The sequence below is a fragment of the Grammomys surdaster genome, unplaced genomic scaffold (assembly GCF_004785775.1).
Source record: "Grammomys surdaster isolate TR1022 unplaced genomic scaffold, NIH_TR_1.0 220, whole genome shotgun sequence".
Taxonomy (NCBI): Eukaryota; Metazoa; Chordata; class Mammalia; order Rodentia; family Muridae; genus Grammomys; species Grammomys surdaster.
In genome coordinates this window covers 3,306,381-3,324,254 of record NW_021604665.1, presented here as the reverse complement: position 1 = coordinate 3,324,254, position 17,874 = coordinate 3,306,381, and the positions used below count along the sequence as shown (strand labels likewise).

The 17,874-nt window shown below is 41.6% G+C and overlaps 1 protein-coding gene across 7 annotated transcripts in view; it reads left to right on the top strand.

Moving 5' to 3' along the window:
- Magi1 (membrane associated guanylate kinase, WW and PDZ domain containing 1) overlaps positions 1–17,874 on the top strand; it is a 609,927-nt gene that overhangs the window by 535,229 nt on the left and 56,824 nt on the right. For all 7 annotated transcript variants that reach the window (XM_028772989.1, XM_028772987.1, XM_028772992.1 and 4 more), the window contains 2 exons: positions 5,447–5,629; positions 6,772–7,392. In XM_028772989.1, the coding sequence (XP_028628822.1) occupies positions 5,447–5,629; positions 6,772–7,392 (804 nt within the window). The remainder of the gene's footprint in view (positions 1–5,446; positions 5,630–6,771; positions 7,393–17,874) is intronic.

The following is a 17,874-nucleotide window of genomic DNA, read 5'->3' as shown; positions in this document are numbered from 1 at the left end:
CTTTCCTTCCCAGCTCCTGGGCATTTTGTATATGTATTCTTCTGAAAACTCTCCAGCTTCCAGATTTGGTTTGGGGAGGGCTTTCTGCAGTTTCCTCTCCCCACTGTACTCCATCCCCCATCTCTGTGATAACTGATTTATTGAACCTTATTACATGCCAGAGTCTCCCTCTGTGCCTTTCACATGCATTATCCAATTTGATTACTCTTAGTAATTATTACGTTAAGTTCATACCATCTCTGTCTGTCTTTAGACATGCCACACTCCAACAAAAAGGTCTAATGGCTGGCCACAGTGTAGTAGAGCCTATATACAAATGCCCATTGTCACTAGAAATAGGTTAAGTTCTGGCTCATAACTTTTTATCATTCTACTTTTGTGGGGCACTTTATTGTATGAACTAAGTTCTACTGTTTGTACAGTGTCACTGGTTACATATTATCATTTAGGTTTAAACTTAGGACAACTGCAAAAATTAAAAATTGAATTTTTTTGGCCATTAGCCTCATTTCAAGGCTTTGCTGTCTACTTATGTGCTGTAGTGCCTGCTGTGGAGGTCAGTGTCAATACACAATATTACCAGCATTACAGTCAGTGCTGGTGGATAGCTGCCAGTCTAGAGAATTCAAGTACAGAGCTAAGAGAAAGTCTGGCCTGGCAGAGAATGTTGAAGGGTAGTTCAAGGGTGGACCTTTAAACTAAATCCCGAAGATCCTCATTCAGTGGGCATGGGTGAAAACTAAAACAAATGCATTTTAACAGCCATTCAGATGAGTTTACAGATACATAACCAGGTCTTAAAACTATCCCAGGAAGTCAGAGTCTCAGTAGACGGCATAGACCACAATAAAATGTGTGGTAATACAAAAGTCTGATATTGTCCGTATTGTTAAAATTCAGATAAGCTACATGGTGCATTTTCATGTCTTCTAATTTCACCTGTAATAAAAGTGAAAGGTACCTATACTTGGTCACTTCTTCTCAGCATTCTTCACATCCTGTTGAATCTGTTCATTGTGCCTTTCTTTAGTCATTCATTCCTTCAACAGCAGGAGTTAGGGCACCTCATACATACCAGACAGTACTCGGATTCTAAGCCCTGAATCTGCAAATGAGTCGCCATGGAGCATATATTCTAGTGATTTAGTGCGTGCTCAGTTCTCCTTCAGCATAGGCATAGGAAAACAGGAAACCAAGCCAGTCAGTGAGATATGTACTATGCTAAAGTAGTCAATTCTAAGGACAAAAATAAAGCAGGAAACAAGGCTGAAAATGTCACTGAGGCATTGCACATTTTAATGATGCAGTCCAAGAAAGTCTCAGTGACAAGTTGGTAGCTGTTGATGTCTCTGCATAACTAAAATGTGTTCATTTCAAGCTCTCTAAACTCCTGTCAGTCTTCTGTAAGGTCTTGGCCATTTGGTTTCCTTAGCCTAAAGGCCATTCTCCCTGTCCTCAATTTCTTACCTGATAATTGGCTTAGGAGTTGTCCCCCAGAAGTCCTCACTGGAGGAGCTATCCTTTTCCCCACACCTTGGCAAATGACTTTGCCTGGCAAATCCTGCTAAGTCTTGCCTCTATTTAACCACAGTTACAGGGCTGCCATTGGTTGAGTTTCCAATAAACCTTGGACTGCACTGGAGAGGAGGTTTGTGAGCAGACCTCTAACTACAGCCAATTTGAAACAGCTTTCTTTGTAAGAGCCAGAGACTTTTAAAAATATGCAATTAAAATTTGTGTGTGTGCCCAGAGACCTTTTAAAGCCTTTTAGTTATAGCTAACCAAAAATAACTTTCCTTTCTGGGTGCCAAGGCTGCTGAGTGCAGAGGTGCATGGTAACATCTTTTTCTCCTTTAAACAGATAGATAGATAGATAGATAGATAGATAGATAGATAGATAGATAGATAGATAGATAGATAGATAGATAGATGCATACATACATACACACACACACATACATGATAGAGATGGATGGATAGATAGATAGATAGATAGATAGATGCATACATACATACATACACACACACACACATACATGATAGAGATGGATGGATAGATAGATAGATAGATAGATAGATAGATAGATAGATAGATAGATAGTAGATAGAATATACACAGTAGATAGACAGTAGATAGCAGATGAGGTTATAACAAGGGCGGGACATAGGAAATGAAATTAGGAAAGAGGCAAATGGCCGCTGCTTGGGACAACCCTAGAAATTCTAATGAACCTCTTGGATGCGGAGAAGGACTTAGGAAAGCCCTGAACACAACTTTGTGGTTTAGTTCTGAAAGGCTACATTTGTTTGTTATTATTTATTTATTTGAGGCTGGCATGCTTGAGTACTCTATCTACATCATTTCTATTCACTCCACTTTGTCCTTCTCCATTTTCTCCTGTGCTCACAACTCCCTCCCAAATCCATGACCTATTCTCCTTTCACTATTACTGTTATTACATGTATGTACAAACGCACACTTATATACAACCTACTGTGTCTGTTTAGTGTCATTAGGATGTATATGTGTTTAACACTGACATCTTATGGGAAAAAAAGACTGAAAGACTGATATCTTGGGATTGGATAACCTATCAGGGAGCTTGTACCTGAAGAAAACTGATATATTCTCATTCCCCCCACCCACCCACCCCTCTCTGCAGCCATTAACGGCCTGTAATTCTAGAAGTGGGCCTGGCAGAATTTCATCCATCCGTGTTTCCATGTTTTAGCTGGTGATGTTGTCAATGTGTAGGCCTTGTTTAGGCAACCATACAGTTGAAGTGCAACTCTCTGTCATATCTAGAAGACACTACCCAGCATCAGGGATCTTGGCCCTCTGGCTCTTCAGATCTTTCTGTTCCTCTTCCATGATGTGTACTGAGCCTTAGGTTTAGAGGTTGTGTTGTAGATATATCCCTAGGGACTAGGAATCCCAGGTCATTTATTCTCTGTATTTTGACCAGATAGTATGATAGTGTCCATCTGGGGATAAAAGAAGTATTCTTGATGAATAGAAAGAACTATATTATCTGTGGACATAAGGATAAGTATTTAGGATATAGTTAGAAATTATATTGGTTTAGGAGTGTAGCAGTAGTAGGTCCTTCTCTAGGGCCTGTTATGATCTAATCAGCCAAAGTTGGATAGCTTTATAGTAGTAGGCATGGATTCCCTTCTGTTGAATGGGTAGTCCCAAAAGAGAGCTGTTGGTTACCCATAAGACAAAAGTGCTGCCATTGCAGCATGGAGAATATCTTGCTAGGCTAGTCAATGCTGAGATTCATAGGCTTTATGGCTAGGTAAGATTACTGATAATTGTTCTCCCTTGGCAGCTTGCATAGCACCTTCAGATACTTTGAGAACCAGTCCTTAGGGAAGACTGGTCCTTCCAAGTCGGTCCCAGCTCAATTCTTTCAAGTTCTATGACTAAAATGTGTGTTGTCTTCAGCAATAGAGACCTACCTTAAAATTCTGGGAGGCAACCAAGGTCAATGCCAATAGCCTATATGTTTTGAGAGGTGGGATCTTTTGTACTCTTCAACAGCTTGTGGAGAGTGATTCCCTCTGCCTAGAACTGTGGTTTCTTATTCTATGGCTCATGTGAGGAGCATGTATCCCTTAGGATGTCCCTGGGAATTATCACCCTAGGGGTGTAATTCTGTTTAAGCTATATGTGTGTATATGTCTGTATGCATCTTATATATACATACATATATGTAGATATTATATATGTGATTTTTAAGTAAGCTTATAAAATATGGTTCTCTTTGGCTTTGCAAATACCCTTGGTGTTATTTATCTTTAGAACAGGTCTGGAATTGTAGTTCAGATAGCTAAGTGCTCATCCCATAAGCATGAGGCCATGAGTGTGGGTTCCCCAGAACCCACATGAAAATGCTCAACATAGGGATATGCACTTCTCATGTCAACCCTGGCAGGGCAGAGGCAGGAGGATCCCTGAAGCTCTGAGGCCAGCCAGCCTAAAGTAATTGTTGAGCTCCAGGCCAATGAGAGATCCTGTCAAAGGACATGAGAACATGTCTGAAGATGAGACCTGAGGTTGTCTTCTGACCTCCACACATATCCACACATGTACACATGCAACCTATACATACACAGACACGCACACAAACGTATACACATGCTTTAAGACAGAGAAACCTTAGTCGAAATGGAAATTGCTTAACTAATTAGTTTATTTTGAGTAAAATGGCTGAATTTGAAGCTGTGCGCATCTTGCTGGTAACTAGTTAGCTTGAGGAGTTTCCTTTGGCTAATGTGTTTGCTGTTTTGTGATTGGTTGGTTAGTTGGTTGGTTGGTTAGTTGGTTTTGTTCTTTTTTACTATTCTAAACCAAATTTCCCAAGGGACTTTTGTTTTGTTGTTTAAAAGCAATAAACCTTAGCAATGAATACATGTTAGCTATTTCTCAAAATGTTAAAAGCTATAACTAAATAATACATGTCAGATGACATTGGAATTCCATTTGAATTAATGACCTTTAATTTTCAATATACTGTCACCTTACACTTTGTGACCATTATGTACTTCCTGATGTTATCCATGGTTTTTAATTTTAAGCCTTTCATTTGGCTAAAAATTAAAGTTTCTGCTAGTTGGCCCTTTACATAAAAGCCATGTCTATAGTAACACATAATAGTAAACACTCCAAAATAGAAAAGAAAACCTGGTGCAAAGAAAGACCATCTGCTTTCTTTAAGGAGGCTTTGGCAGCACAGTAACTATGGAACCTCATCTGAAATTTGGGGAGAATGTCACATGACTGAGACTTGGGGGGGTTGCTTTTGTTTTGTCTTCTTTTCTTTTGGACCTGAACGATGGTATGCCTGAGATAGAGCTTTAGCTGAGAGAATCCCCAACATATCAAAGCACTAGGTGGGCTTCCTGCACTGTACACCTGTAATCCTAGCTCTTGGGTGGTGAAGGCAGGAGGATCAAGGGTTCAATCTTTTTTTTATATGAGGTTGGAGACTAGCCTGAGCTACATGAAACCCTATCTTGAAAGAATGATATTCTCTGTGTATGTCAATATAACTATGCCACTCACCTCCTAAACAGGGTGTGCAGAAATAACCTTATTCCTGCAATTAAGAGAAGAATCTTTAAAATGTATTTATTTGTGTATCTATAAGTCAGGTAAGTGCAGGTGAACATAGGGAACAGAAGAGAGTGTCAGATTCCATGGAGCTGGGGTTCCAGCAGTTATGAGCTACCTTACATGATGCTGAAAACTAAACTCTTGTCTCCTGCAAGAACAACAAGTGTTCCTAACTCCTGAGCCATCTCTTTGACCCCTAAGAGTCCAAAGGCCTCCACCCATGTGCTTGAACAGCTGTCTCCTTATTGTCTCAAAGCATCCTTAGTTCATTCACAGGTTTACTCATGAATGTCCTTATCTTTTTCTCTTTCTAATCTAAACCAGGCAAACCTTTTTTTACAAGAAACCCTTCCGAGTTGAAAGGCAAGTTCATTCACACAAAGCTACGGAAAAGCAGTCGAGGCTTTGGCTTCACAGTGGTTGGAGGGGACGAACCTGATGAGTTCCTGCAGATCAAGAGCCTCGTCCTGGATGGTCCTGCCGCACTGGACGGCAAGATGGAGACAGGTGAGCCCACATGGCCACAGCATACCCCTGTAGTGAGGCCTCTGTCCATATCTGAACAAGAGCAGACAGCATCATGATATGTGTCCTTTAAACACCTAGCAATGCTTTCTTAAGAAGAAACCCCTTAGTGCAGACAAAAACCTTTGAAAGTACTCTGACCTTAGGGACCTGTTAGGTGCTATTGCATATAGTAGAGTAATAGTTTACTAAAAACATCAATCCATTTGGCTAAATGAATTCTTAACTTAGAACCCCAGTGTTTTTTCGGTGGTTATTGTATTGTCATTTACCAGAAAAGGCACTAGATGCTACAAGAAAACTTTATTACCAGTTCAAACCTGCAGTCTGCTTATGGCTTGCTCATTTCCCATCCTCACTCTACCTCCTTCTACTTTATATTAAAGTTACAGAAGAACTACAGTTGTGCTTCAACCTCATTAGACCGATGAGTCTTAGCATTATAAAAGATAGGTCAGTAAGAGGGAAGCATTCAAGGTCATTCAAGATGAGTTTAAAACCAGGTACAGTGGCACTCAGAGAGCTGCAGCCAAACAATTACAAATTGGAGGCCAGCCTGGGCTACGTAATGAGACCTTGACTCTGAAACTCCCTAAATACAAAGAGTGGGTTGTATGTGACACAGGGCCCTCAAAAGTGAACAGCAACCCAGAGATGATGTTCAGCATGTTGTAGGGTGAACACAGAGGAGGCTCTGAGAACGTGATGAGGGAACCTGGCGGGGTCGACAGTCATGGAGTAGAGAAACAGCTAGGAACTAAAACAAGCTGGGAACTTCAACAAAGTCAGTGTGTATCAGCTTCTCCTGTTGGTTTCTGGTTTTAGACTCAACTTAGATGAACGTATATACTTTCCTCTTACTGACCTGTCTTGTAGTTTTTAAGGCCCATCCTAAATGAAGGTGAAAGTGAAATTTCAGTTTTTCCATACCTGCAGTATGAAGTTGAATGAAATAGGGTTAGGTGGGGCACACACCAGAGAATACACTGAAGTAAGAATGCTACTTCCTGTGTGTGCCCAATGAGAATCTTGGGGTGTGTGGTCTGAACATTAGGAGAACGTTATTGTGGCACTATTTTTTTTGGGTGCTGTTTTTTGACCTCCAAACTTTTTCCTTTTTACAGGGGATGTAATTGTCAGTGTGAATGACACCTGTGTTTTGGGACACACACATGCTCAAGTTGTGAAAATCTTCCAGTCCATTCCCATTGGTGCCAGTGTGGACCTTGAACTCTGCAGAGGTTATCCATTGCCTTTTGACCCGGATGACCCTAATACGAGTTTAGTGACCTCGGTGGCCATTTTGGACAAAGAACCAATAATTGTAAATGGACAAGAGACCTATGATTCACCAGCGAGCCACAGTAGTAAAACAGGCAAAGTCAGCAGCATGAAGGATGCCAGGCCAAGCAGCCCTGCAGACGTGGCTTCCAACAGTTCTCATGGTTATCCCAACGATACCGTCTCCTTGGCTTCCTCCATAGCTACCCAGCCAGAGCTAATAACTGTTCACATAGTCAAAGGGCCAATGGGATTTGGCTTTACGATCGCAGATAGTCCCGGTGGGGGTGGCCAAAGAGTGAAACAGATTGTTGACAGTCCACGCTGTAGAGGCCTCAAAGAAGGGGATCTTATTGTGGAGGTGAATAAGAAGAATGTCCAGGCCCTGACGCACAATCAAGTCGTGGATATGCTGATTGAGTGTCCAAAGGGAAGTGAGGTCACACTGTTGGTGCAGCGAGGAGGTATGTAAGCTGACTTTATTCTTTGCTTTTGAAATCTGAAGTGCATTGCTTAGCTTACTAGTCTTCAATTATTTGCAGTGTTTTCTTTTTTTTTTTTTAATTAATTGAAGATTTATTTTTTTGAGATGCTAGAAATTGAGCATAGGGCTTTCAGCGTGCTAGGCTCATGCTGTGTTCCCAGGCTACATCCCCAACCTAGGTGACTTGCACTTGCATATTTGAAAATACTTTCAAAATGCCTTTTGGTTGCTTTAAACACACTTCACAATAAAGTTTATATATTGTGCACACAGAATTAGAAAGATCTGTAAAACAAATCACTGTGCCTTTTATAAAAGAAGTAAGACTTGTCTCTCAAAAACAAGAATTCTCTCGTAAGAGACTCCTATCTCTCCCTAACCTTCACAGGCTGTAGAATGTCCTTGTGAGTTCCCTTTCCCAGCCTCTGTTCTTCCTGGTCGGCTGCTTCCACTGGAATTTAGCCATGATGGCTTTGTCCTCTCCTGCCTCAGGACCTTTCTGTTTCCCTCCCCTCTGTCTGGAATGTCCTTTTCCCACTACAGTCTTTCTCTGGCCCAGTTTCTCAAGATTTCTCCCTAGGAATTTGTCTATCTCACTGTCTAAATTAACTACAGATGCATCCTAGCCCTAGCATTACAACACCTGACGCCTTTTAGAGTAATGCTGTAGAACTCAGGCCGTCTTAGTCTCCACATTAAGCCTCCTCCTCTCTTTCTTTCTTGCTCCTTGCCTAAGCTACCACGTTTCTTCCTCTCCAGCTCTCCCAGGACGTCACATGAAGAAGTACTCAGTACTGAAATGTCGTCTCACTCCTGATATTCGAATTTGTAACTAGTTGTAGCTGATTGTTGTCCATGGGAAACCTGAGGTTGCCTCTGCTGATCTCCCTCAGTGTGACGTGCCATGCATAACAGATTTGAGCCTTTGGAAAGCAGATCAATTATCAAATGTGGTTTCCTTGCAACAAAGGTGCTCACTTGAAGCTGGGTGTTGTATGATGAAAATGATTAGGGTCAGAGGAGGAAATCCGAAACACAGCACAACTGTTGAGTTGGTTAAAGTATTCTTCTAACTCTCGGGAACAGTCATCAAAACCATTGTGGAGGCCAGTGTGGTGGTGTACACCTTTGATCCCAGCAATAGAGAGTCAGAGGCAAGTATATCTGTGAGTTTAAGGGCAGCCTGGTCTACATAGTGAGTTCTAGGATAGCCAGAGCTACATAGTGAGAACCTGTCTATAATTTTAAAATTCAAAACTAAAAACAACAATAAACATTATACAGACTGATTTGGCAGAACACTCTGGTATTTATCTGAGGCCTCCTCTTGTTCTTAGACCACTTGATACCCAGAAAGCTCATCCCTAAAAGTGACCTTGGCTCACATAGACAAACTGGTGATTCAGAGTGTTCTCATCCGTATATGCACCTTTCATCTGACATCATCATGTCCTTGGGATGTAGGAAAGTGCCAGCACCTAGTAGAATGGGATTGTTCACCCTATTTGTCTCTGCTGACCCTAGTCTAGTACTCTGCCAACTTATCCTCAAGTGAACAGAGCTGATTTTGGATGCTTATCCACATGTTTGACTTGTCTACTAGGCATCTCTGATCCAACGACTGGGAACTTATACCCATGCTTCTCTCTAACCTATTTGACTCTTTGTTTCTTTTTAGTGTATTATTTCCTGGGCTTCTCTGTCATTAGGTTCACTTTTAAGGAGACCAAAAAACATAGTTTTGTGACGATCTACTAAGTCAGCCTGTATTATAATGAATTTGCCAAAAGTACTAAAGGGTTGATTATAGAAACATACATACACCTTGATGTTAACCAAGTGTATCTTTTCTTAATTCCTGGGACTCTCTCTGTTGATGCTATTAAATTTTATAACATTCATATGGAAAGATCCAGAATATATTGCCTCATTAGTCAACATCTACATGGTTTATTCTACAACCTGAGTAATTTAAAATCACGATAACAGCTCCAGTCTGTAAAGTACGCCATATACCCTGTGCTTGATTTATGTGTAGGATGGGAAGTTTGTACATCTGCAGTTGGCAGGCCATCGCCAGCTACTATTAATCTTTCTCAAAAGCATAAAAATACATTTGGCTGTGCCACACACTAGTTGTTTGCATCGGGGCTGACATTTAATCATCCCTCTGTGAGGTGGGGGGATAAAGAAGGATGTTTGATGAAGAAACAGGACAGCAGCTGGGCGAGATGAGGAAGAGAGCGGTCAGTCCACTGACTGCTCATGAATCTCATTTCTGTCATAGCTTCTGGTAAGCAGATTGATTAACTCATTAAACACGAGTTGTTTGTGATCTCAGGCATTCGTGGTGGGAGGATGGGGTTAGTGTGCTTTATAAAATGGGTTTGTTTTACTTTGGGGCAGCATTGGATGCTTGCAGCATCTATTTTCGTTCCTAAGTCCCATGTTCATTTTCGATGCTTGTCCTTGTCAAGATTTCCTCCATTTTACCTTTTACTTTTTATATTTGCCTGTCTGTTACCTCCTTCCCAGCAGTAGGGAAATTAAGTGGAGGAAGGAATAGCTTTTGTTAATTTCTGGAGTCAGTTTCCAGAGGCAGGTTTGGATTTACCAGGGTTGTTCACCCATAGGCTGTGTAGCTGAACTGTCACAGGACATCCCTAGTCTCTCAGCTAGAACTCACTCCTGCTGTTGCTCCCCTGGGGTTTGTCTGTTAGGCACAGCCCTTCTTGTCTCCATCTTCTCAAACACATCCTTCCCTCCTCCTCCCTCTGCTGTCCAGACAGGAAAGTACTTTCTTTCTATTAGGGTTTAAAATTGTGTCAGCATTTGCAGTCAGCAGTCTGCCTCCCAGTGCCAGTGTGAGCCTGTAGGCTTAGGTAATGAAGTGCTGGGATTCCCAGAGGGTGGGGTCTGTGTCTTTTTTCTTAAACCACAGGTGCTTTAGGGCAGACTGCTTCATCTACAAGTCACAGGAAAATATACTCTAATGTATTTGCTGTCAAAGAGCAATGATACACATTTAGGGGAAGATGAGACATGAAAATAGTGCCTGCGTCTTTACTATGGGCCAGGCATGTTAACATGGCACAGCAGTGCACATTCAAACACATGCATTCGTTAAACCTAGTCACACCTCATTTTTGCAACCAAAATGGAGTTAATGTCATGCATAAAGTTACTCCACGTGGGACCCTCTATGAAATGAAGTCACTTACTACTGCCTCCCTCCTGCAATAGGAAAGAATGTGGAGGGGTTTTTGGTTGGATGGTGGGTTAGTTGGTTTTTTGGGGTTTTCGTTGTTGTTGTTTTGGTTTTTGTTTTGCTTTGGTTGTTTATTTGTTGGTATGGAAGGAAACTCTTCCTAATTTAAGTAGTATATCTAGGCAAAGCAGAAATTCCTGGTTCTGTTGGGAGAGCAGGCAGAAGGCTTGTAATTCAGACAATAAATTTTGTCATTGCAAAGTGCCATTGCCCTGCACTGTCCTTAATGTTTTGCATACACTTGACCTAGAATTCCTGGAGCCCTCTGAAAAAGGTACAATATTAGTTCTGTGTTTTACAAGAAGTTGAGATCTCAAGAGTGTCAGATTTTCCCAAAACTGCACACCTGGCTAAGTTTTGGTCCAGGAATCTGGGCTCTAAAAACAGAGGAGGAGAAAAAAATAAAAAAATAAAAGTTAAAAAAAAAAACAAAAAAGAGGAGGACGAAGAGGAGGGAGAAGAGAAGGAGGTAGAAAAGAAAAAAACAGCTACTCTGGTAGCAGAACTGTTGAGTATGTTTTATGCATGGAAACTATCCCACTAGCATAGTTGTTGGGAAATTTATCTTATATATAGATGAATAAGCCTGAAGTCCACAGGCAAATAGATACTACTTAATTCTCAACAAATTCACTGATGATTTTTATTCCATTAAATCATTGGTCCAAATGGAGCAAGCAGTATCTAAGTTTATCATCTAAGCAAAGCATTTGAGTGTGTGTGTGTGTGTGTGTGTGTGTGTGTGTGTGTGTGTGTTTATATATCTGTCCATTTGTCTGTCTGTCTGTCTTACTGTATGTCTTTATGTGTGGCTTCCTCCTGAAATGATGCAAAACCATCATAATTAGGACCACAGCAAGCCATGTGCCTGAGAGTTAAACTAGGTAATCAGGTGCCTCTCTTTGCCCTCTGGTCTTGGACTGGAGAATGAATTGCAAATTGCATCACTTAAGTGTTTGACTTCCCGAATGTCTCACACTGGGCTGCTGGATCCCAGGAAGGGAACTTGAGGTTGTTCAGAGTGAGATCCTAATAGACATGAGCATTACATGTTCTCTCCAATGCTTTCTCTCTCCCTTCTTAGATCTCCAGTCTCAGAGTACATCTCACCTTCCCTCATCTCTGCCAGGCACCTTTATGGCACTTGGCTTTATACTGTTCTCATAAGAGGACTGGAAGCTTCTCCAGTCCATGCTTTGTTTAGAAGTGGATTCAAGTCAAGTCAAGGCCCTCACATCCAAGTGGCTTCCCAGCATTCAGTATAAACTCTACAGCCCTGTGTCAAGCCCTGCCATGTGATTTTCCCTCTCCCCATCCTTTCTTCTCCCATAGAGTCTCAGGACCCCCTTCTTCACATCTTCTGGCCTCTGCTCTGAGATCCTTTCATCTAAGAAGCTGACTCTGGCCATTCACATAAAGTGAAATAGCATCAATCACCATCCCTCCCTACTCGCTGGGGTTTCCTCATAGCGATTACCATGTTTCCTCCTTTAGTTTTTACACTGAAAGCATCTCACTGGATGCCTAAAAGGATAGCCACCACCCCCATGCATATACACACTTCTAGTAAAGATTATTTTGTGAAGCACACAAGAGGCCAGTTGTAGCCTATAATAATGACTAATTAGAACAAAAGCCATGCTATTCTGGCCAGCATACAATTCAATACCTATGAATTGTTTATTTCTGGAAATTTCAAGTTAGTATTTTCAGACTTTGAATGACTTTACCCTTAAAAATTATCATCTCAGGTAAGAGGCAGGGTTCTTGTGCTTACTTGGGGTCTCCATGAGAGCTGGAACCCAGCCAGTACTTTATCCTATTGCCTGAAATAGAGCCTGATACTTGAGAGTCATTCAGAAAATCACATGGATTAATGACTCTTCCTTAAGGAATCTTTACCTACACTTGGATATGTCTTAATTTCTACGACTCTTCTTTGAGAAGCCTACACCCATACTTAAACCATATGAAATTATCTTTATTAAATCCCAACTCTGTTTCATTAAGAATGAACAAATGAGATCTGCAAAGCCATGCTTCCTGAACAGAGATCATTAGCAAAATTTCCTGAGATGTAGTTACTAAAGACAGCTGAGGGAAAGGACCAACACCTCACAGCAGAACGGTGGCTACACCTGGATCTGAACTCAGATGTCTTTGTTTTCAGAGCGTGAGCACTCTCAGGACTGCTCGACAGGACGAGGAATTGTGTTTATCAAGAGCCTTTGTAAGCCACGGAGCCAAAGAATCAAGCCAGTGAATACTATAGTCGATCACTGCAGAAAGTGTTACATGGGTGTGGAGCTATTTCGTGCCGGGAGTGTGGTGCTGAAAACCCTTCATTTCACCATCTCTCTCGATGGTATACCTTAGAACAGAAGAAAATCTGATAGTGAACATGGCTTCAAAGTATGTGGAGTTCTTCTGTATGCAAGGTAGAAACCTGAGAGCTTACATGCACTCAGTTTTTGCATGTGGCATTCTGAACTCTGTGTTCACAGAACTCAAGACTTGTAGAGTGACCTGCTTAGGACAGTTCTAAGGGTGATTTTTAGGTCCTGGAATGACTTTTGAAAGATTTCAAAGGATTTCTTACAGAGCCCTAGTCTGTCTGGACTGATATTTAATGAGTTTGTCTAGTGTCATTCCGTTGCTATGACAAAACATTCTGACCAAAGGCATCTTGGAGAGGAAGAGCTTTTTTCAGCCTACGCTTCCAGGTCTCAATCCATCACCAAGTGAAGTCAGGGCGAGAACTCAAGCAGAAACCATGGAGGAACAGTGGTTGCTGGCCTGCTTCCTTTAATGCGTGCACAGCCAAGTGGCCTGCTAACTTGCTTGCTTTCTTAAATATTTCTAGATTATTTTATGTGTATGAGTATTCTGCCTCTGTGTGTGTGTGTGTGTGTGTGTGTGTGTGTGTGTGTGTGTGTGTGTGTATGTATGTATGTATGTATGTACATCACTTGAGTGTCAGGTACATGAGGAGGTCAGAAGAGGGCATCAGGTTTCTTGAAACTGGGTAGACACTATGTGGATGCTAGGAATTGAACCCAGTCCCTCTATAAGAGCAACAAGGCATCTCTAGCTTTCTTATACAACCCAGGACCACCAGGGATGACCAATGCTCACAGTGGCCTGGACCCTCCCATATCACCCAACAGTCAAAAAAATTCTTCTCACAGACATGGCTACAAGCCAGTCTTACCTAGGCTATTTTTCAGTCAAAATTCCCTCTTCTAAGGTAACTCTTAGTTATGTCAAGTTGATGTTACAAACTAACCATGACAGAGGTTAAAGTACACACACACACACACACACACACACACACACTCACACTATACTCGACTGGAAGATGACTTCACAGGTGATGGCACTCCCTGATAACCCTGACAACCTGTGTTCAATCGCTTGTCACATGGTGAAAGGAGTAAAGTGACTCCTTCAAGTTGTCCTCTGACCTACTCACTCACACACACTTTAGCACATATGTATGCATATTTGCACACACACACAAATAAATGAATAAAGCTTAGAAAAATGAAGAACAGAGGCTGGAATTATAGCTCCCTGACTAAGAGCACTTGATCTTACAGAACATCCAGGTTGAATTCACAGCAACCATGTAGTGGCTCAGAACCATCTGTAACTCCAGTTCTTTGTGATATGATGCCCTCTTCTGGCCTGCACTCCATGCATGTATGCTCACACATACTCTCAGACACACATACACATAAAATAAATACATTTTTTTAATACTGCAGGCATTGGTGTCACGTGCCTTTAATCCCAGCCTTCATGAAACAGAGGGCTCTCTCTCCTCTCTCTCTCTCTCTCTCTCTCTCTCTCTCTCTCTCTCTCTCTCTCATAAATAATAGCTAAAATTATTACCTATAAGATACATGTGATCTGCCACTTAAGCTACAAGCCATGTACAGTTTGTCAGAACTCCATCGAAATAAGAAGTTGTTGACATTTCCTCAGCATGCTGATGGGCATAGTATCTCTAACCAACCTCACAGCTTACTTAAGGTGTTTGGGCTTTGTAACACTATTGGAAGTTGAGGCCTTGGTTGGATCCAGTATGTTGCCTGATGCCTTCCAGGCTGTTAGAAGTTGTTCAAGTTAAAATTAGCAAACTTCTTGCACTTGCATGGTGCTAAGCAGGGTGGCTTTCACATTTGCTATTAAGGAGCCTCCTGGCCTTTATTAGTAATGCAGTTTGAAGTTGTTATTTTGGTTTATTGCCATGACTTAAAGTCATCAAGGATTTTATTTTGGAATTCTTCATAAAATGTTAGGTCACATTTGCATTTGAGATGACTTATACCACGATAGGAGATAAATATAAAAATGTTTCTATTTTGGTTACATTATATAATGCATAAGAATTGTCCCTCATTTTTATGTCTTGAGGAATTCTAGTTTCTTTAATTATTTTTATTGTTATTCAACTCTAAGCACAGTGCTTACTTGTTCTAGCATTTATATGCAGGGTCAGATGTAATTGAACAATTGAAGTCTATTTCTTAGCTTATCATTTTGGATGACATTGTGTGTGAGCATATGTGCTCTTGCACATGTGCAGACCCGAGGTCAACCTTGGGTATTATTCTGTAGGAGCTGTTCAGTTTGGTTTTTGTCTCATGGACCTAGAGTTTTTCTGAGTAGGTTTTGGCCCATTGGCCAGTGAGCCTTGGGGATCTTCCCGTCTCCACCTTTCCAAAATGGAGATTACAAACATGTGCTACAATGTCTGACTTTTTACATGAGTTCTGGGAATTGAACCCAGTCTCATGCTTGGCCTTTCCAACTGAGCCATCTCCTCAGCCATGTTCCTTTAATAATGCTGAGTGGTTAACACACCTCAAACTCATTTTTTTCCATAAGCCAGTCCCTCACCCCCCCCTTTGAAGGTAAATATAATATTCCAAACATATGCACATTATTTATTATAAGTATATATAGGATTTATTGTCCTCGTTAAAAAGTAGTGGCATCCCCTTGCTTTTCTGGAAGAATAGTAACATTTCATTGGCTGGGCTAGCAGTAGTAAAATTACTATTCTGCACTGCTATTTACAAAGCTGGCTGTGAATCTTAAAGACAATGATTAGTTGTCTCTTTGGGGGAAGAAATGGAAAAGGAGGGCAGGGTGACTGAAGACAACAAGCAAGAAGAATCGAGGTCAGGACCTATGTGCCAGAACCAGGAGTTGGCATGTCATATTCACAGTGTTGTTCAGTTTGGCCCAGTGGAGGAACAAGGTTACACTAATATTTGCACATCATCTGCTCAGTATGTAAGGAAGGAGGACGTTAGGAATGGCAGGGGAAGGAACAGATCTTCTGGAGCTGCTGCCGAGGTTGAGCAAGGTCTGGTGGTTCAGAGCGACAAGAGCTAAGATCAAGGGCTGTGTTAGAGTGGCAGGACACAGTCAGTGAGCTGGAGGTAGGGGTTGACAAATTTGTGTTAAAAACTAGCTAGTCAATATCTTGGGCTTTCTGGGCCTTGTAGCCTCTGTATTCACCGACTGTCTGCCCTGAACCAGGTAGAATACAAATATGAGGGTTGTTCCTGTTCTACAAACACATGATATGTCTTACTGTTCTAGTTTCAATCTGTTGTGACAAATTCCAAGAACAACTTAAGGGAGAAAAGGATTTGTTTGGCTTATACTTCCACAGTCTCATCATTGAGGGAAGTCAGAACAGAAATTCAAGTGGGACCTTGAAGACAGGCCTCCTTCTTATTCCACACATGTACCGCTCATAACCAAGGAGCTCATTTACAGGCAAGGGAGCACCACAGAAACCATGGAAGAGTGCTGTTCGCTGGCAAACCTATACTTAGTTAGCTTCCTATAAAGCCCAGGACTATCTGACGCCAGGAATGGTGCTGTGCTGTCAACAGTGGTATGGGCCTTCCTACATCAAGTAACAATCAGGACAGTCACCCACTTTATGCCCACATGTCAAGCTGATCTGGGTGATCTTTCAACTGAGATGCCATTCTCAGGTGACTTCAGGCTGTGCTGAGTTGACTAGAACACTTGCAGGCTCCAGTTTTCTTGACTCTAGTTAAAAGAGGGAAAGGGCAATAGGAAAAACCAAAAATGATCCCTGAATTTCCTGAGTCTAGAATACGGATTTGGAAACTAGAGGAGGAGCGGGCAGAGTCGTTCTGTGGAGTAGACTTCCTTCTTAGACACATTCATTGTGAGATGTCCCATTGGCATCCAAGTGCAGTGGGAATGTCTGCTGCTGTCTAGAGTCTGAAATAAGGGCAGAAGAAATATGTGTTTCTGAGCCATCATAAAATCAATGAGTGTTCTACAAACTGTTAGATATGACCAATTACTAGCCATGAAATCAATATATTAGGCTATAACTGGTATTTTTATTTTAAGTGAAAGAGAATATAAACTTATCAGAATATAAGAGAACATTGTGTACATGTTTGTGCACACCTGTACATACATGTAAATGTATATGTATAGGAATGTGTTATGTACTCCTCCTTAAGGACCAAAATCACAAGTCTTCACCCATGTAGACATTAGAGCCCTGAGGATGACTAAGGTTATTATGAACAAAATATAACGAAGGAAGAAGGGGCCAAAACAGAAACCTTGGGGGCCTATCACCCTGCAAAGTCGAGCTGAGCAGAAGGAGCCAGCAACAGCAAAATAGGTTGAAAAAGGAAGAGGAATAGGAAAACTAAAACTGTATTTCAGAATCCAAGTGTAAAGACATGTCCACGGCAGTTGTAACATCAGGAAGTAGAAACACATGAGGGCGTAGTGCTGCCTGTGGCGTAGGTAGTCTTTTGAGCACATGGGAAACCTCCTACACTGCACTGGGGTTCTCGGAACACAGTCAGCCTAGAGTGAGTAATGAGGGCTAGGGAGTTGGAGGTTGGGACAAGCCATAGGAACTGTGTCATAAAGAAGAAGAGACAAAAGAAAGATGAGCAGGGCATGTGAAGTCGTGGGAGGGGAGGACTTCTTCTTTCTTATTAGGTGGGGACATCTTGAAAGCTCATGGATATGACTTAGAAGATAGGGAATCTGGTATTTGGTATTTGGAGAACTGAGAGAAGCCAGAGTTTGCTGCTGGCTGAAGTGCTCTGAGAAGTGGAGTTCTCACAGAGGAGGAAGATTGGCCTGTGACGATCTATGTAAACTATGTAG